This window comes from Hevea brasiliensis, chromosome 17 (genome assembly GCF_030052815.1).
Source record: "Hevea brasiliensis isolate MT/VB/25A 57/8 chromosome 17, ASM3005281v1, whole genome shotgun sequence".
Taxonomy (NCBI): Eukaryota; Viridiplantae; Streptophyta; class Magnoliopsida; order Malpighiales; family Euphorbiaceae; genus Hevea; species Hevea brasiliensis.
Window position 1 is genome coordinate 21,161,578 of NC_079509.1, and position 14,781 is coordinate 21,176,358.

The following is a 14,781-nucleotide window of genomic DNA, read 5'->3' on the forward strand; positions in this document are numbered from 1 at the left end:
GAAAAAAAAAATAATAAGGAAGAACTCAAAGAGTCTTAAATATCTCTAAATTTCTTATAACTCTGAATTTTCTCTATCTCTCTCCTCCCATCATCCCCTTCTTCTCTTCTCTAGTAGGGTATTTATAGGGTTTTGGGAGAGAGGTGTGATAAGATTTGGAGTCTTAGGATGATAAAGTTTAGATGACTTAAACAACTACAATTGTAGAATTCGAATAAGACTGGGATATGGGTGAGGTGTTTCAACCAATAGGAAGACAGAAAAAAATGGAAGGCACCAATAGGGAATGAGGAAGAGGTGTTGTAGGATTTGGAGTCTTAGGGTGATAAAGTTTAGATGACTTAAACAACTGCGATTGCAGAATTCGAATAAGACTGGGATATGGATGAGGTGTTTCAACCAATAGGAAGACAGGAAAAAATGGAAGGCACCAATAGGGAGTGAGGAAGAGAGTGGGGTCAAGGAGGAGAGAGATATTTTGTTATTTTAATTTTTAGAAAATAATTAAATGGGTCCCATTTAAAATTCCTAACTAGGCTTTCTTAGGCCCATAGAGCCCAATTAAACTTAATTAGATCCATTTAAGAACTACCCATATTAAATTTAAACAAAATAAAATTTTATTTAAATTTAATTAAATTAATTTCCCCAAAATTTTATTTTTATTTTTATTTTTTTCAAGATCATGCCACGGAATTAATAATTCAGCTCCATGCCTCCAATTACATCTTACAGTCATATAATTTTTCATCATCGGGTTTCCCACGGCCTCAATGCACATACTCATCACAAAATAAGGGTCTACACGCGGTCCTGTGGTGCTCACTGCCGTCGTCACCCTGGCCACCATCAGTTGCCTTGCCGTTGTCAGTCGCCAGCCAGCAAGTAAGTGCTCTTCTTCTTCTTCTTCTCCTCTGATGTGGCACGTGACAGATAAGAGATAGCTTTTAAGTTAACCTTTTTTTTTTTTAATTTCTTTTATGAAATTGGAGCTCTTAAATACAGGAACATCCACAGTAGCTACAACTCATTCAATTTGCACAGAAACTCGACTCGAACCTTCCCTACTCCCATTCCTCATCATATCCAACCACAATTTAGATGATTGAGATAATCTGGAAAGGCTGCAATACAGCACAATGTTATCCATTGCATGATAGAGGACTTCATGAGATATTTATGTAGGTTCTCATCCAAATTGAAATTCTGAATTTGAGAAAGCCACACACAAATGATGAAAACACAAGGCATATGTATCCATTCCTGCCATGAATCACTTAAATTCACCAAATGAACTTATTAGATGGATCCAGATACATCCCACAAATGATTTTCAATGCATAAGAAGGCTTTTATGCCTCCTTTTCCTTCAAGAAAAATGAAGACAGAAAGAATACAAATTTATTCAAATAAATAAATGAATAAATAAATGGTCATTTGCATATCAGCTATCATGCCCAAAATGTGGCATTTATCAAAAAACAGAACACAAACAAATAATTTTTTTCTAATTTTTGACAGGATTGTATTCCATGATTTGCTAACAAAGAATATTCATACTAATAGTTATAAAATTCATACTCTCCTATTGCATGCAACTTCTGATAGGATATATGTAACAAAGTACTCAGAGAGCAATGATATTCATAAATTTCCTCTTAGCAAATGCCAACCACCATTTGTTCGGAGTCCCATTAGGTCTATATGCAACACTCAATAATCTTCCACTTGCTTCTTCCCTTATCTGCTTCAGATAATTTCTGAACAGCTCTGCATTTAAGAATTCAAGACACAAATAATTAAAAGAACTTTAGTCCAGGAAAAATAAAACTAGCTCATGGTCTCATCTAGTAGGCTCTTAACATGGAACACAGAATGTCAAACTAGCTTCAAAAGGGGCCAAAACCAAGGACCTTGATAGGTTAAACCATTCAGAATTATGGCCTATATGCATTAAAAAAAAAATCTCTATTACAATTGTTAGACTGCGCCATGGCAATACTAGTTTATTTTATTTACTCATCATATTTTGGTTCCAGATTCATAGTCAAGTCCATTTTAGTAATTTAACATGGCCAGCGTTTGAGGAGACTCCTCAGTTACGACAGGAACTTCATAACATGAAAACCGTACAAATAAAGATTATACTAAGCAGATAAAAGCTGTATGGAACAGCAAAGACCAAATTTTCATGTACTGAGAAGAAAATCATAACGTCAATAACACAAACTGTTCAACACAAGGACCGTTCATAAGCAACAGGACTAAAGGCCATAATGTTGATTTGTTTCTGTAAAGGTAAATGAAGGAATGGACGAGAAAATTGAACTCAAAATCCCTATACTAGGAGTAACAAAGAACAGTACACACAAAATCAGTTTAAAGTAGTTATTTGAAAGCTCAAGTTAATAAACATTTGGGGCCATTAAAGCAGTGAAACCAAAAAGGTGGTAATTCAAAATTCTTGGTAAGTCCAGATTGTTAATGCATCATCTTTATAACACACACACACATAAACACGCACGCTCACGTGCACACATGCACACATACACACAAAATTCATAATAAAAGTTGATGCTTTAAAGCCAGATTGACGATGAAGCCAATGTTGATTTCCTTATTGAAGTGGAAAGGTTATCTTTAACAAGGCTTGTAAAGTTTAAAAACACAGTAAAGAAATTTACGGAGTACAGAGAAGCATTTATGGTTGCCTAAACAAGATTGGAAAGATGTAACATAAAATATTTCTCTAAATGTAACAATCAATTTCACCTGCTTCCTTCCGAGATTCAGGATTCACAAAAAGACCAGGAAAAGGAAATCCAGATTCTCCAGGAACAGGAACATTCTCCAGACCCAAATTAATGATCGCCTTGGTCCCTTCAGCCAAAGTTCTGCATCCTTCAAGCTTCTTCAAAGCCACATTAATATAGAATGTCAAATAAATAAGGAGCTTATCAGCTGGGCTCTTAATATCAAAATTTCTAAAGAAAACGTTGGCACGGAAGAATGTGATTGCTTCATCTACTATATCAGTTCTATCTGCATAAAAACATTGCAAGACATCCATAGATTGAAGAAAACAAACGACTTACAAGACACTCATTCAACATAACCAAAAAAAAAAAGAAAAAAGAATTAAAATTAGACGAATGTGTAACCTTGATCTGAAACAGGAGCAGGACCCTTTATATGGCTTTTCAAAGGAAGTAAAGGGCACCCACAAGCTTTACTAATTCCTTCCTCATCCACAAAGCTAGAGTGATAAACCTGCCAAAACAATCATTTTTCAAGTTTCATAGGAGGCACTCAATAACAACTTCACATAATAAAAAGTAAAATCTACCCCAAGAACCAAATAAATCCAAATTCTAATCATAACGACGATGGTCCCATCAAAAGAATAAAACCAGAAACCTAAGATCTTCAAAAAATGTGCATGCTCAATCATTTCAGCGTCAAGCAATTGCAAGGCAGGAATCGAAATGATCACATTCAAGAGATTGCCAACTATAAGGATTACAAAACGAAATAAACTAGATTGGGTACCATATCTTCTCCGAAATAATGCGATTTCTTGAGCTCAAGAATCAAATTATCGTAAAGGTGCAGCCAAGAATACCTGAAATGATCATCAGCAAGGCAATAAAATTACGATCTTTAAGAATGAATTTAACGAATTGGAGAGATAAGAAGCGTACGAAATTAAGATAAATTAAAATGAGGGCATAGAAGAAAGGTTCTTGAAGTTTTAGTACTTAAAGTTACCTGATGAAGTTTCGCTATGGAGGAAGCGGAGATGACACAAATTCAGCTTTCAAGAAATGTGATTCCGTTGCCTTTCGGTAGGTGGGTCGTGGGTGGCGGGTGGATGGAACTCGGTCGCTCCGCAAGTAATTTACCGTTTAAGCAAAGGGATGAATAAATAAAACGACGGCGTTCACTCTGACGCTCCAGTTTTTTTTTTTTTTTCTTTTTTAACCCCTTATTTGTATTCCTAACTTTGCAAAAAAAAAATAAGAGAAATTTATTATCAAAAATATATTTATTTTACTATTAAATATAAAATACATTTAATTTTTAATGTAAATATTAAATAAAAGTATTTTATTAATAAAATAAAATCTCAAAGGACTCAATTGTTCTAAATTGAAATGTTATAAAAGATATTTTAATTATTTTTATTAAAATTAATAATACCTTAAATGGAGGATTAATTTATATACATAATAAAAAATAAAAAACAAAAGACTAATTATTTTTTTAAAAAATGCATAAACTCAAATTATAGATTTTATCAAATCTCAATTATTATATTATAATTTTACCCTTTAATAAACATTTAAAAGAGGATTAAAAGGTTATTATTATTATTATTATTATTATTATTATTATTATTATATCTTGATTTTATTATTTTTTATTAAAAAAATCTTTTATTTTATTATGTATTTAATAGAAGGTTAAAAAATTAAGGGTTGAATGTTACCCTCAATTTATTATAAGTTTTAATTTTAAAGAGGGTAATTAGTTTCTCAAAATTAATATTTTATTTATTAATGAGGTCAAAAATTAATTAATCTATATAGCTATATAATATATAAATGTATGAAGGAGAGAGGAATATTAGTATTGGTTAAAATACCCCTAATAATTTAATATTATTACAATAAATGGCTAAATTTAATTGGCTATTATAACTTTTTATTAATATTTTTCAACCATTCTAATTCTAATACAATTATAATTCTAAATTATAAGTGTTACACCCTACCTCTCAGTAAGATGTAACATGATCTGTAGTACATCTAATGAATTATCGTACTTCGCTTACCGGTAACCCATTAAATATATTACAAGGGATTTTTATAAAATTTGCGGAAACTTTAAGTTGATTGAAAATTTGATATGTGGTTTATCTTCAAATAAAAGTTTTTTAATTCCTACCAAAAGTGCTCGAAGGTAGCCCCATTCAAATAGTTATATCTTCAGCTACAAAACTCCAAATGGAGTGATTCAAAAAGGGGAGAAGAAAGGTACCTTAGGCAAATCCCACATCGGCAAAGAACGGAGATAGTCTTGGATTCAAAAAGTAATGATATATAAAATGGGGGAACTAATCACTAGAGACGCCTTTTGGTGGAATGGCCTGGAGAGTTGGAAGAACTCCAGGGTTAAGCATGCTCGCTTGAGAGAAATCCTAGGATGGGTAACCTCCTGGGAAGTTCTCCATTCCACCTATGGGACAAAACCGTGAGGCGTATGGCCAAAGTAGATAATTCCTCTAGTGGTTGGAGCTCGATCGTTACAATTGGTATCAGAGCCACTCGCGTGTCCTCTTGGGCGATGGTGAGGCAAACCTCAGCGAAGACGCTGAGTCCCGAAAAGTCTTGGGTTCAAAAAGTAATGATATATAAAATGGGAGAATTAATCACTAGATATGCCTTTTGGTGGAATGGCCTGGAGAGTTGAAAGAACTCCAGGGTTAAACGTGCTCGCTTGAGAGAAATCCTAGGATGGGTGACCTCTTGGGAAGTTCTCTATTCCACCTATGGGACAAAACCGTGAGACTTATGGTCAAAGCGGACAATTCCTCTAGTGGTTGGAGCTCGATCGTTACAATAAGTCTTCAAATTCTATTTACAACAACACACGCATATAACTAAGCATGGAAAATATTAAACTCTAATTTATTATGTGTTATATTATTTTCTTCTGGCAAATGATTACTTAATAAATTAGTACTATAACGTCTTAAATTTTTAAATAATTATTTTATGCATAAATTTTGATATTTTAATGCATTAAATATTGTGGTATTTTAATTTGATTTTTTTTATTTTAAAAATTAGGTTTTTATTTTTCCAACGTAATGAAGTTCAATGATTTTTAAAAATTAATTTAAAAACTACGTGGCAAGTTTGAAATATTTTTGGACTCCATAAATTTTTCTGAGTTTTCTATAATTTTTTTTCAAAATTTTCAGACCTCATTTTAGGTCCCAGGTCAGAGCAAAAATCAAATTTTGGATGTCCTAAATCGGATCGGTCAAATCGAATCAGTCTAGATCTGATCGGTCGAATCAAACCGGCCCTTTTTCTTCTCCCTCCTCTTCCTCGTGTCGCACCACCTCTTCCCTTCTCTCTTTCTTTTCTCTCTCCTCCCTTCTCCCCACCATCGGCCATCACCTCCGCCTCCTTCCTCCCTTGTTAACGCACCTCCGATGCCCTTCCCCTGCGCCAGCAGTCCCATTTTCTGCCAGAAACTCGCCCCAAACTCCTTTTCCTCACACATGCGACCCTTCGACTTCTTTCTTCGATTTCGGCCACCAATTAAATCAGGTCTTGTTCTACACCTCACCAGCTTTCTATAGACATCAATTTCAGGAATTTTCATCGAGCAGTTTGTGTGAATAGAACGCAAAAAGTTATAGCCCTTTTTGATTTATGGGTTAGATTTCTCATAAACCGTAAATCCTACCAAAAATCAGAGACCACCAGCGCGTCCTACGCGTCAAGAGCTTTGCAATGATACCAATTAGAAATTTTTCCGACACTAAAAATATGGTGGATCCTACGAGCTTGCCAGTGATTTTTCGAGTCTTTAATAAGTCTTTTTAATTAAATAAAAATTATATTTTAACTCTTGATGTTGTGAGGTTCGCGTAGATATTTTCATTTTGAAGAAATTCCACTAGCGATCGAAACTGTAATTTTGGGCCAGACACGTGAGCTGCCAGACCCGCTTCGAAAGTGGGTTAATATTATAGTGCTTTCCACCATTTTTAGATGTCCTGAACGCATTTCAAGTGTCAAAATTGGCATAGGTAAACCCAAACTCTAAATTCCCCTTTTTACCTAATGTTGAGCTTATAATAAAAATCCATAACATATTTGTGGGTAGCTAGAAAATTATAATTTCAATTGTAATAGCAGAATGACATTATTAAGGACTGCAAGGAATAATTATTGAATTTTTGGTGTTAATTTAGATAGTTTTTGCAAAATGTTAGTTTTAAGCTAAATAGTCGACTTGTGTATTTATAGGAGAATTGACTGGTTTGGTAGGCCTAAGAGGGGCATTATGTTATTATTGTGTTGTGGGCCTGAGGATTTTTAAATTGAGAAGTGTTAGTTGAGTGTTTTGGAGATTGGGTAAGTCCTAAGTAGAGAAAAAACTATGTTAGATTTCTAACGTAAATTTAGGGTATTTTTGACCCTTTAGTTCCTTGTTTTGAATTATTATTGATAAATTTCTTAAATATAATTGTTAGGTGATCTGAGTTAACCTTTCTCTTTTTCTCAGCTGCCCCAGTGACAGTTGGCTAATCTGTGAGTTTGATATTGATTTTATTTATAATTTCAATATTATTAAATTATATTCAAAGTATGCTCATGCATTCACTTATCTGTGTGTATATAATTTGTTAAATGCTATGCACACTCCTTTGCTGTATATGTTATTGAATTTGTTTGTGAATGTTACCTTAAGATAACTTGGAGCTCTGTGTGTGTGTTGGCATGAGTATGGTGTGGATATGGATATGGGTAAGATGGGTAGTCATGATTGGAACTTGACATGCTGGGACTCGATCCTTATATATGGATACGTCGAGATGAGCACAGAATTGAGTTAATTTCGCTGGCCCCTATACTTAGATTATTAAGCAAAAGTACAGCTTGAGTTAACATCGCTGATAGGCATTGGATTAAGAGAGTTGTATAGAGAGTCAGCTCTCATATATGTATTGATGTAACACATGGGTGCGTGCGTGTTCCAAATTATCTTTTGTGTGAATATTGGTTGAATTGTTCTGAATAATGTGAACATGTTGCATTTCATATATAGGAATATATTAGTTTTAGATAGTTATAATGTAACACCCTCACTGTAGCAACTCCGTACATTCTACTGTTCCAGTGACCGATGTCGGTCTGGACAGCTAGAACGTCCGGAAAAATATTTAAACTAAAGTCAGGAACCATAATTAACTCAAATATTAATAAGAAAAATTTAGTAAAAATTTTAGAAATAAAATACAACCAAGTTAAATGAGCCGGTGCCCAAGCGATGGGTAACCAGAGGGAAGTTGCGGTTCTCGCAACGAGGAGCCCTAGACCCGGGGGAAAATTTTTAAAATAATTTTTGGGACTCCAGAGAAGGGTTATTGAGGTTCCTATGGCATTAGAATGCCAAGAAAATACCTAGAAAAATTTTTCAATCGGTACAGACAATTTTGACCCGTTAAGCCAAACGGAGGGCATTTTGGTCATTTCGCCTTCAGAGGTGATTTTTGGCCGACTTTTCCAGTTAAGTAAATAATTATTATGACATAAAATATGAATTAATATTGATAAAAAATTAATTGAAAGTGAGTAGAGAAGAAGAGAAAAGAAAATACAATAAAATGCCAATTATGACATATTATGAGGTCATTTAAAATTGTCCACCAATCACAATTAAGTAACCATCAAATTAACTAATAAAAAGAGTCAAAAGAGACCAAAGAATTAAAAAGCAAACAGCAGCCCTTCTTCTCCTTCAAAAACGTTTTTCACCTCCTCCCTCACTCCTCCATTAACAAACTTTCTAAAGCTTCAATTTCCATGCTTTCCTCACCCCAAAACCCTAAGTCTCTTCACTAAAACTTGTCTCTACCTCTTGGGAAGTGTTTGGCAGCCTAGAAAGGGAAAGAAAGTGAAGATTAACTTGGGAAAATTCTGCCCTACAAGAGGTTAGTGCACATATATACTTAAAACTCTTTAATCCCATGCTAGAGACTTGAAACAAGTATGAATTTGTAACTTAAATGAATAAAAGTTATGTGTATGTCCACCATGATTTTTGGCAGCCCTAAAGAAGGAACATGATTGAGTGTCTTGATGGACTTAGAGTGAACTAGAGAGTATGTTTAAAATATATATATATATATATATATATATATATATATATATAAGGAATGAAAGTGATTAATTAAGGTAGTTGTGAAAATTTATAATGGAAATTAGGGTTTTGAGATGTGAAACTAGGATTTAGCTTATGAAATTGTGAAAAAACATTATAAGGGTCAATTAGTGACCATTTTAGGTAAGTTGACCATAATTTGGACTGAAATGTAGCAAGGCAAAGGGAATGAGTAGGCTGCCTTGTAAGTGCAGCAGGGTGAATGAAATTTCAGTCCACTTAGACAGCCATAACTTTGGCTGTGTAGGTCCAATTGGTGTTTGGCCAATTGGACATGAAACTAGGCTTATAATGGCACATTTTTGCTGAAGAAACCATGCCCAAAAGACCAAAGCAAGAGGACCAAAAGTTGGCCCCAATCCGGATACCCTACAACAGCACCTGCAGAAATGACCAAATGAACAGTAATTGTTCATTTGGCCATAACTCACTGTAGATATGGTCAATTGACCTGAAATTTTTACAGTAACAAGATATGATATAGAAAACCAACTTTCATGAATAAACCTACCCCAAATTATGCCATTAACCCATTCAAATTATTGAACAAAGTTGAGTTATCAAACCTGCAACTCTGCAGATTTACATTTGAACAATAATGTTTGGATGGCTATAACTCTCTCTAGAAAACTCGGATTTAGGCGATTCTTGAACCGATGGAAACCTAAGGCATGGTAGAACATTTCATATGAAGAAAGTTAGACCAAATTATGAACTTAACTTGGTCAAATTACTTACCAAAGTTGGACCAAAATCTGCCAAAACCCAAAATTTCAGCAGAGAAAGACTGTGAACAATAAACTTATTTTGGCCATAACTTGAGCTACAAAACTCCAAATGGAGTGATTCAAAAAAAGAAATTCAACTAGACAAAATAAGGAACAACTTTCATGTTTACCATTTCCTCAAATTCCCACTATAACAGTGCTTAATGGAATAGTAAAGTTAAGCTTCAAAAACTGAAAATTTTGTTTCCCTTGGTTTAAGCCTAGAAATGGTAATGGTGATCACTTCCAACAAGTTTTAAATGAAAAATGTGGTATGTTTGAAGTGCCAAAGTCAATGTACCTACTTTCTATGCAAAAGTCAACTTTCTTGTTGACCAATGAAATGAATAGTGACACCAAAAGTTGAAATTCAAAGATTGAAGAATTTTAAAGTATCAAATGCCCTAGTATACCTAACAAGATTGGTTTGGATAGTTTGGCATGCCAATAGGGTATTGTTTTAGCAGTACTACGAAAGGCTTTATGCCTGCATTCATGCCTTTATGCCCGCATTCATGGCTTTTATGCCCGTATGCATGGCTTTTATGCCCGATTATGTGATATCATGGCTTTTTAGCCATACTGACTGCATACATGGTTGACGTTCTGCGTCCCATAGTATGACGGCCCGAGGCACCTTGGTGTCCAGTGCCAACGACCCGTTATCCAGTCCAGTCGTCTAGTGTAGGTTACTTGGGCATGGTTGAACTGATTATTAAAGAAAATACGAAAATTAAGAATCAGGAATGATTACAAAATACAAAGAAGCTCAAGATCATGAAGAAAATAATTAACGAAATGCATGAAGAAGTTAATATCATAAAACATGATTAGCCCTCGACTAAACAATAAGTTAGTAATTACTCATTTCTTATGAACACAATAGCAAGGAAATTATTATTTTTATTTGCATATTATATTTTCTTGTATTATTGGCACCACTAAGCTTTATGCTTAGCGTCGCTTTGCAACGCTGTAGGTAATCAAGATTTGGACAGAGGGCCCAGAGACCACAGATTGAGTAAGGCCGTTCACGCTCAAGCATAGTGTCCGTGTCACCTCACAAAGCTCTGATGCATTGGTAGGACACTAGGTTTCATTTTGGTATTTTGTAACTAATGTTTATTTTCTCATAGGTAATTGAACGTATGTAACATATTTTGATGTTCATGTAAATAATGAAAATTGTATTAGTGAATGGAAGAGTGAATGTCTATTTATGACTTGTACATGATTAACAAATGAGATGAATGATTGAGAAATGAATGTGAACTGAAAAATATTGAGATTTTGATAAATGGAGTTGAGATGAATGAATAAGAATATAGGAAGTGTTTTTCACAGGTTCCGAAGAACGGTTTTCTCCATTTTTAGCCGGTACTCCGCCGGATTTTCTTTAAAATTTTCGGAACCTCAAATAAATTACAATTTCAATAAATGAATTATATTTCACAAGTTATATTCAAAACTACGATACAAATGAATTAAGATAAAATAGAGTGCTCCGGCACACTGAGTGGCATAATTTGCTCAGCTGCACTGTAGTCGGGTAAGGGGTGTCACATTTAGTGGTATCAGAGCGCGGTTTAGGCGTTTCTGGACCTAGATAGACTGCATATCATGCATGGCATTCATAAGAGTCGAGGTGACACTATTGCAGATCTGTATTTCCTGTTTATTTTAGGTTAAGGTATGGAATAAGAGAGTGAAGAGACAATGAGATAGCGAATGGAGATGAGAAGGAGACTATATTTAAGATGGAAAAGGATGAGTACAGAACTGTTTGAAGATAGGATTGAGACTAAGGAGAAAGTGAAGTATGATAACACGAAAAGGTGGAGAAGTAAGGAGGTAGCAGTCGATCAAGATCGGTCGTAAATTTCGAGGACGAAATTTAAATTAGAGGAAGAATTGTAACACCCTCATTGTAGCAACTCGTACATTCTCATCGCTCCAAGTGACTGTCTGGCCCGACTAGAACGTCCGGAAAAATATTTAAACTAAAGTAAAGAACCATAATTAACTCAAATATTAATAAGAAAAATATAGTAAAAATTTTAGAAATAAAATACAACCAAGTTAAACGAGCCGATGCCCAAGCGATGGGTAACCAGAGGTAAGTTGCGGTTCTCGCAACGAGGAGCCCTAGACCCGGGGGAAAAATTTTAAAATAATTTTTGGGACTCCAGAGAAGGGTTATTGAGGTTCCTATGGCATTAGAATGCCAAGAAAATACCTAGAAAAATTTTTCAATCGGTACAGACAATTTTGACCCGTTAAGCCAAACGGAGGGCATTTTGGTCATTTCGCCTTCAGAGGTGATTTTTGGCCGACTTGTCCAGTTAAGTAAATAATTATTATGACATAAAATATGAATTAATATTGATAAAAAATTAATTGAAAGTGAGTAGAGAAGAAGAGAAAAGAAAATACAATAAAATGCCAATGATGACATATTATGAGGTCATTTAAAATTGTCCACCAATCACAATTAAGTAACCATCAAATTAACTAATAAAAAGAGTCAAAAGAGACCAAAGAATAAAAAAGCAAACAGCAGCCCTTCTTCTCCTTCAAAAACGTTTTTCACCTCCTCCCTCACTCCTCCATTAACAAACTTTCTAAAGCTTCAATTTCCATGCTTTCCTCACCCCAAAACCCTAAGTCCCTTCACTAAAAACTTGTCTCTACCTCTTGGGAAGTGTTTGGCAGCCTAGAAAGGGAAAGAAATTGAAGATTAACTTGGGAAAATTCTGCCCTACAAGATGTTAGTGCACATATATACTTAAAACTCTTTAATCCCATGCTAGAGACTTGAAACAAGTATGAATTCGTAACCTTAATGAATAAAAGTTATGTGTATGTCCACCATGATTTTTGGCAGCCCTAAAGAAGGAACATGATTGAGTGTCTTGATGGACTTAGAGTGAACTAGAGAGTATGTTTAAAAAATATATATATATATATATGTAAGGAATGAAAGTGATTAATTAAGGTAGTTGTGAAAATTTATAATGGAAATTAGTGTTTTGAGGTGTGAAACTTGGATTTAGCTTATGAAATTGTGAAAGAACATTATAAGGGTCAATTAGTGACCATTTTAGGTAGGTTGACCATAATTTGGACTGAAATGTAGCATGGCAAAGGGAATGAGTAGGCTGCCTTGTAAGTGCATCAGGGTGACTGAAATTTCAGTCCACTTAGACAGCCATAACTTTGGCTGTGTAGGTCCAATTAGTGTTTGGCCAATTGGACATGAAACTAGGCTTATAATGGCACATTTTTTCTGAAGAAACCATGCCCACAAGACCAAAGCAAGAGGACCAAAAGTTAGCCCCAATCCGGATACCCTACAACAGCAGGGTCAATTGACCTGAAATTTTTATAGTAACAAGATATGATATAGACAAACAACTTTCATGAAGAAACCTACCCCAAATTATGCCATTAACCCATTCAAATTATTGAACAAAGTTGAGTTATCAAACCTGCAACTCTGCAGATTTACATTTGAACAGTAATGTTTGGATGGCTATAACTCTCTCTAGAAAACTCGGATTTAGGCGATTCTTGAACCGATGGAAACCTAAGGCATGGTAGAACATTTCATATGAAGAAAGTTAGACCAAATTATGAACTTAACTTGGTCAAATTACTTACCAAAGTTGGACCAAAATCTGCCAAAACCCAAAATTTCAGAGCAGAATGCAGTGAGCAAAGAAACTTATTTTGGCCATAACTTGAGCTACAAAACTCCAAATGGAGTGATTCAAAAAAAGAAATTCAACTAGACAAAATAAGGAACAACTTTCATGTTTACCATTTCCTCAAATTCCCACTATAACAGTGCTTAATGGAATAGTAAAGTTAAGCTTCAAAAACTGAAAATTTTGTTTCCCTTGGTTTAAGCCTAGAAATGGTAATGGTGATCACTTCCAACAAGTTTTAAATGAAAAATGTGGTATGTTTGAAGTGCCAAAGTCAATGTACCTACTTTCTATGCAAAAGTCAACTTTCTTGTTGACCAATGAAATGAATAGTGACACCAAAAGTTGAAATTCAAAGATTGAAGAATTTTAAAGTATCAAATGCCCTAGTATACCTAACAAGATTGGTTTGGATAGTTTGGCATGCCAATAGGGTATTGTTTTAGCAGTACTGCGAAAGGCTTTATGCCTGTATTTATGGCTTTATGCCCGTATTCATGGCTTTTATGCCCGTATGCATGGCTTTTATGCCCGATTATGTGATATGATGGCTTTTTAGCCATACTGACTGCATACATGGTTGACGTTCTGCGTCCCATGGTATGACGGCCCGAGGCACCGCGGTGTCCAGTGCCAACGACCCGTTATCTAGTCCAGTCGTCCAGTATAGGTTACTTGGGCATGGTTGAACTGATTATTAAAGAAAATACGAAAATTAAGAATTAGGAATGATTACAAAATACAAAGAAGCTCAAGATCATGAAGAAAATAATTAACGAAATGCATGAAGAAGTTAATATCATAAAACATGATTAGCCCTCGACTAAACAATAAGTTAGTAATTACTCATTTCTTATGAACACAATAGCAAGGAAATTATTATTTTTATTTGCATATTATATTTTCTTGTATTATTGGCACCACTAAGCTTTATGCTTAGCGCGTCGCTTTTGCAACGCGTAGGTACTGAAGATTTGGACAGAGGGCCCAGTAGACCACAGATTGAGTAAGGCCGTTCACGCTCGCATAGTGTCCGTGTCATCTCACAAAGCTCTGATGCATTGGTAGGACACTAGGTTTCATTTTGGTATTTTGTAACTAATGTTTATTTTCTCATAGGTAATTGAACGTATGTAACATATTTTGATGTTCATGTAAATAATGAAAATTGTATTAGTGAATGGAAGAGTGAATGTCTATTTATGACTTGTACATGATTAACAAATAAGATGAATGATTGAGAAATGAATGTGAACTGAAAAATATTGAGATTTTGATAAATGGAGTTGAGATGAATGAATAAGAATATAGGAAGTGTTTTTCACAGTTAGAAGAAGCTTTCT

The 14,781-nt window shown here is 34.6% G+C and overlaps 1 protein-coding gene across 2 annotated transcripts; it reads right to left on the reverse strand.

The window, feature by feature from the left end:
* Nucleotides 1-1,379: 1,379 nt before the first annotated feature.
* Nucleotides 1,380-3,897, reverse strand: LOC110636474 (actin-related protein 2/3 complex subunit 3). Of its 2 annotated transcripts, none has more exons than XM_021786199.2 (5): nt 3,769-3,897; nt 3,550-3,622; nt 3,162-3,270; nt 2,773-3,042; nt 1,380-1,770 (listed from the first exon to the last, which is right to left on the reverse strand). In XM_021786199.2, the coding sequence occupies exons 2-5, from the start codon at nt 3,550-3,552 to the stop codon at nt 1,628-1,630; spliced, it is 525 nt and encodes a 174-aa protein (XP_021641891.1). In that variant the 5' UTR covers nt 3,553-3,622; nt 3,769-3,897; the 3' UTR covers nt 1,380-1,627. The 2 variants fall into 2 exon arrangements, with proteins under 2 accessions (XP_021641891.1, XP_057996037.1); XM_058140054.1 differs by lacking the exon at nt 3,769-3,897 and adding an exon at nt 3,702-3,737.
* Nucleotides 3,898-14,781: the final 10,884 nt, after the last annotated feature.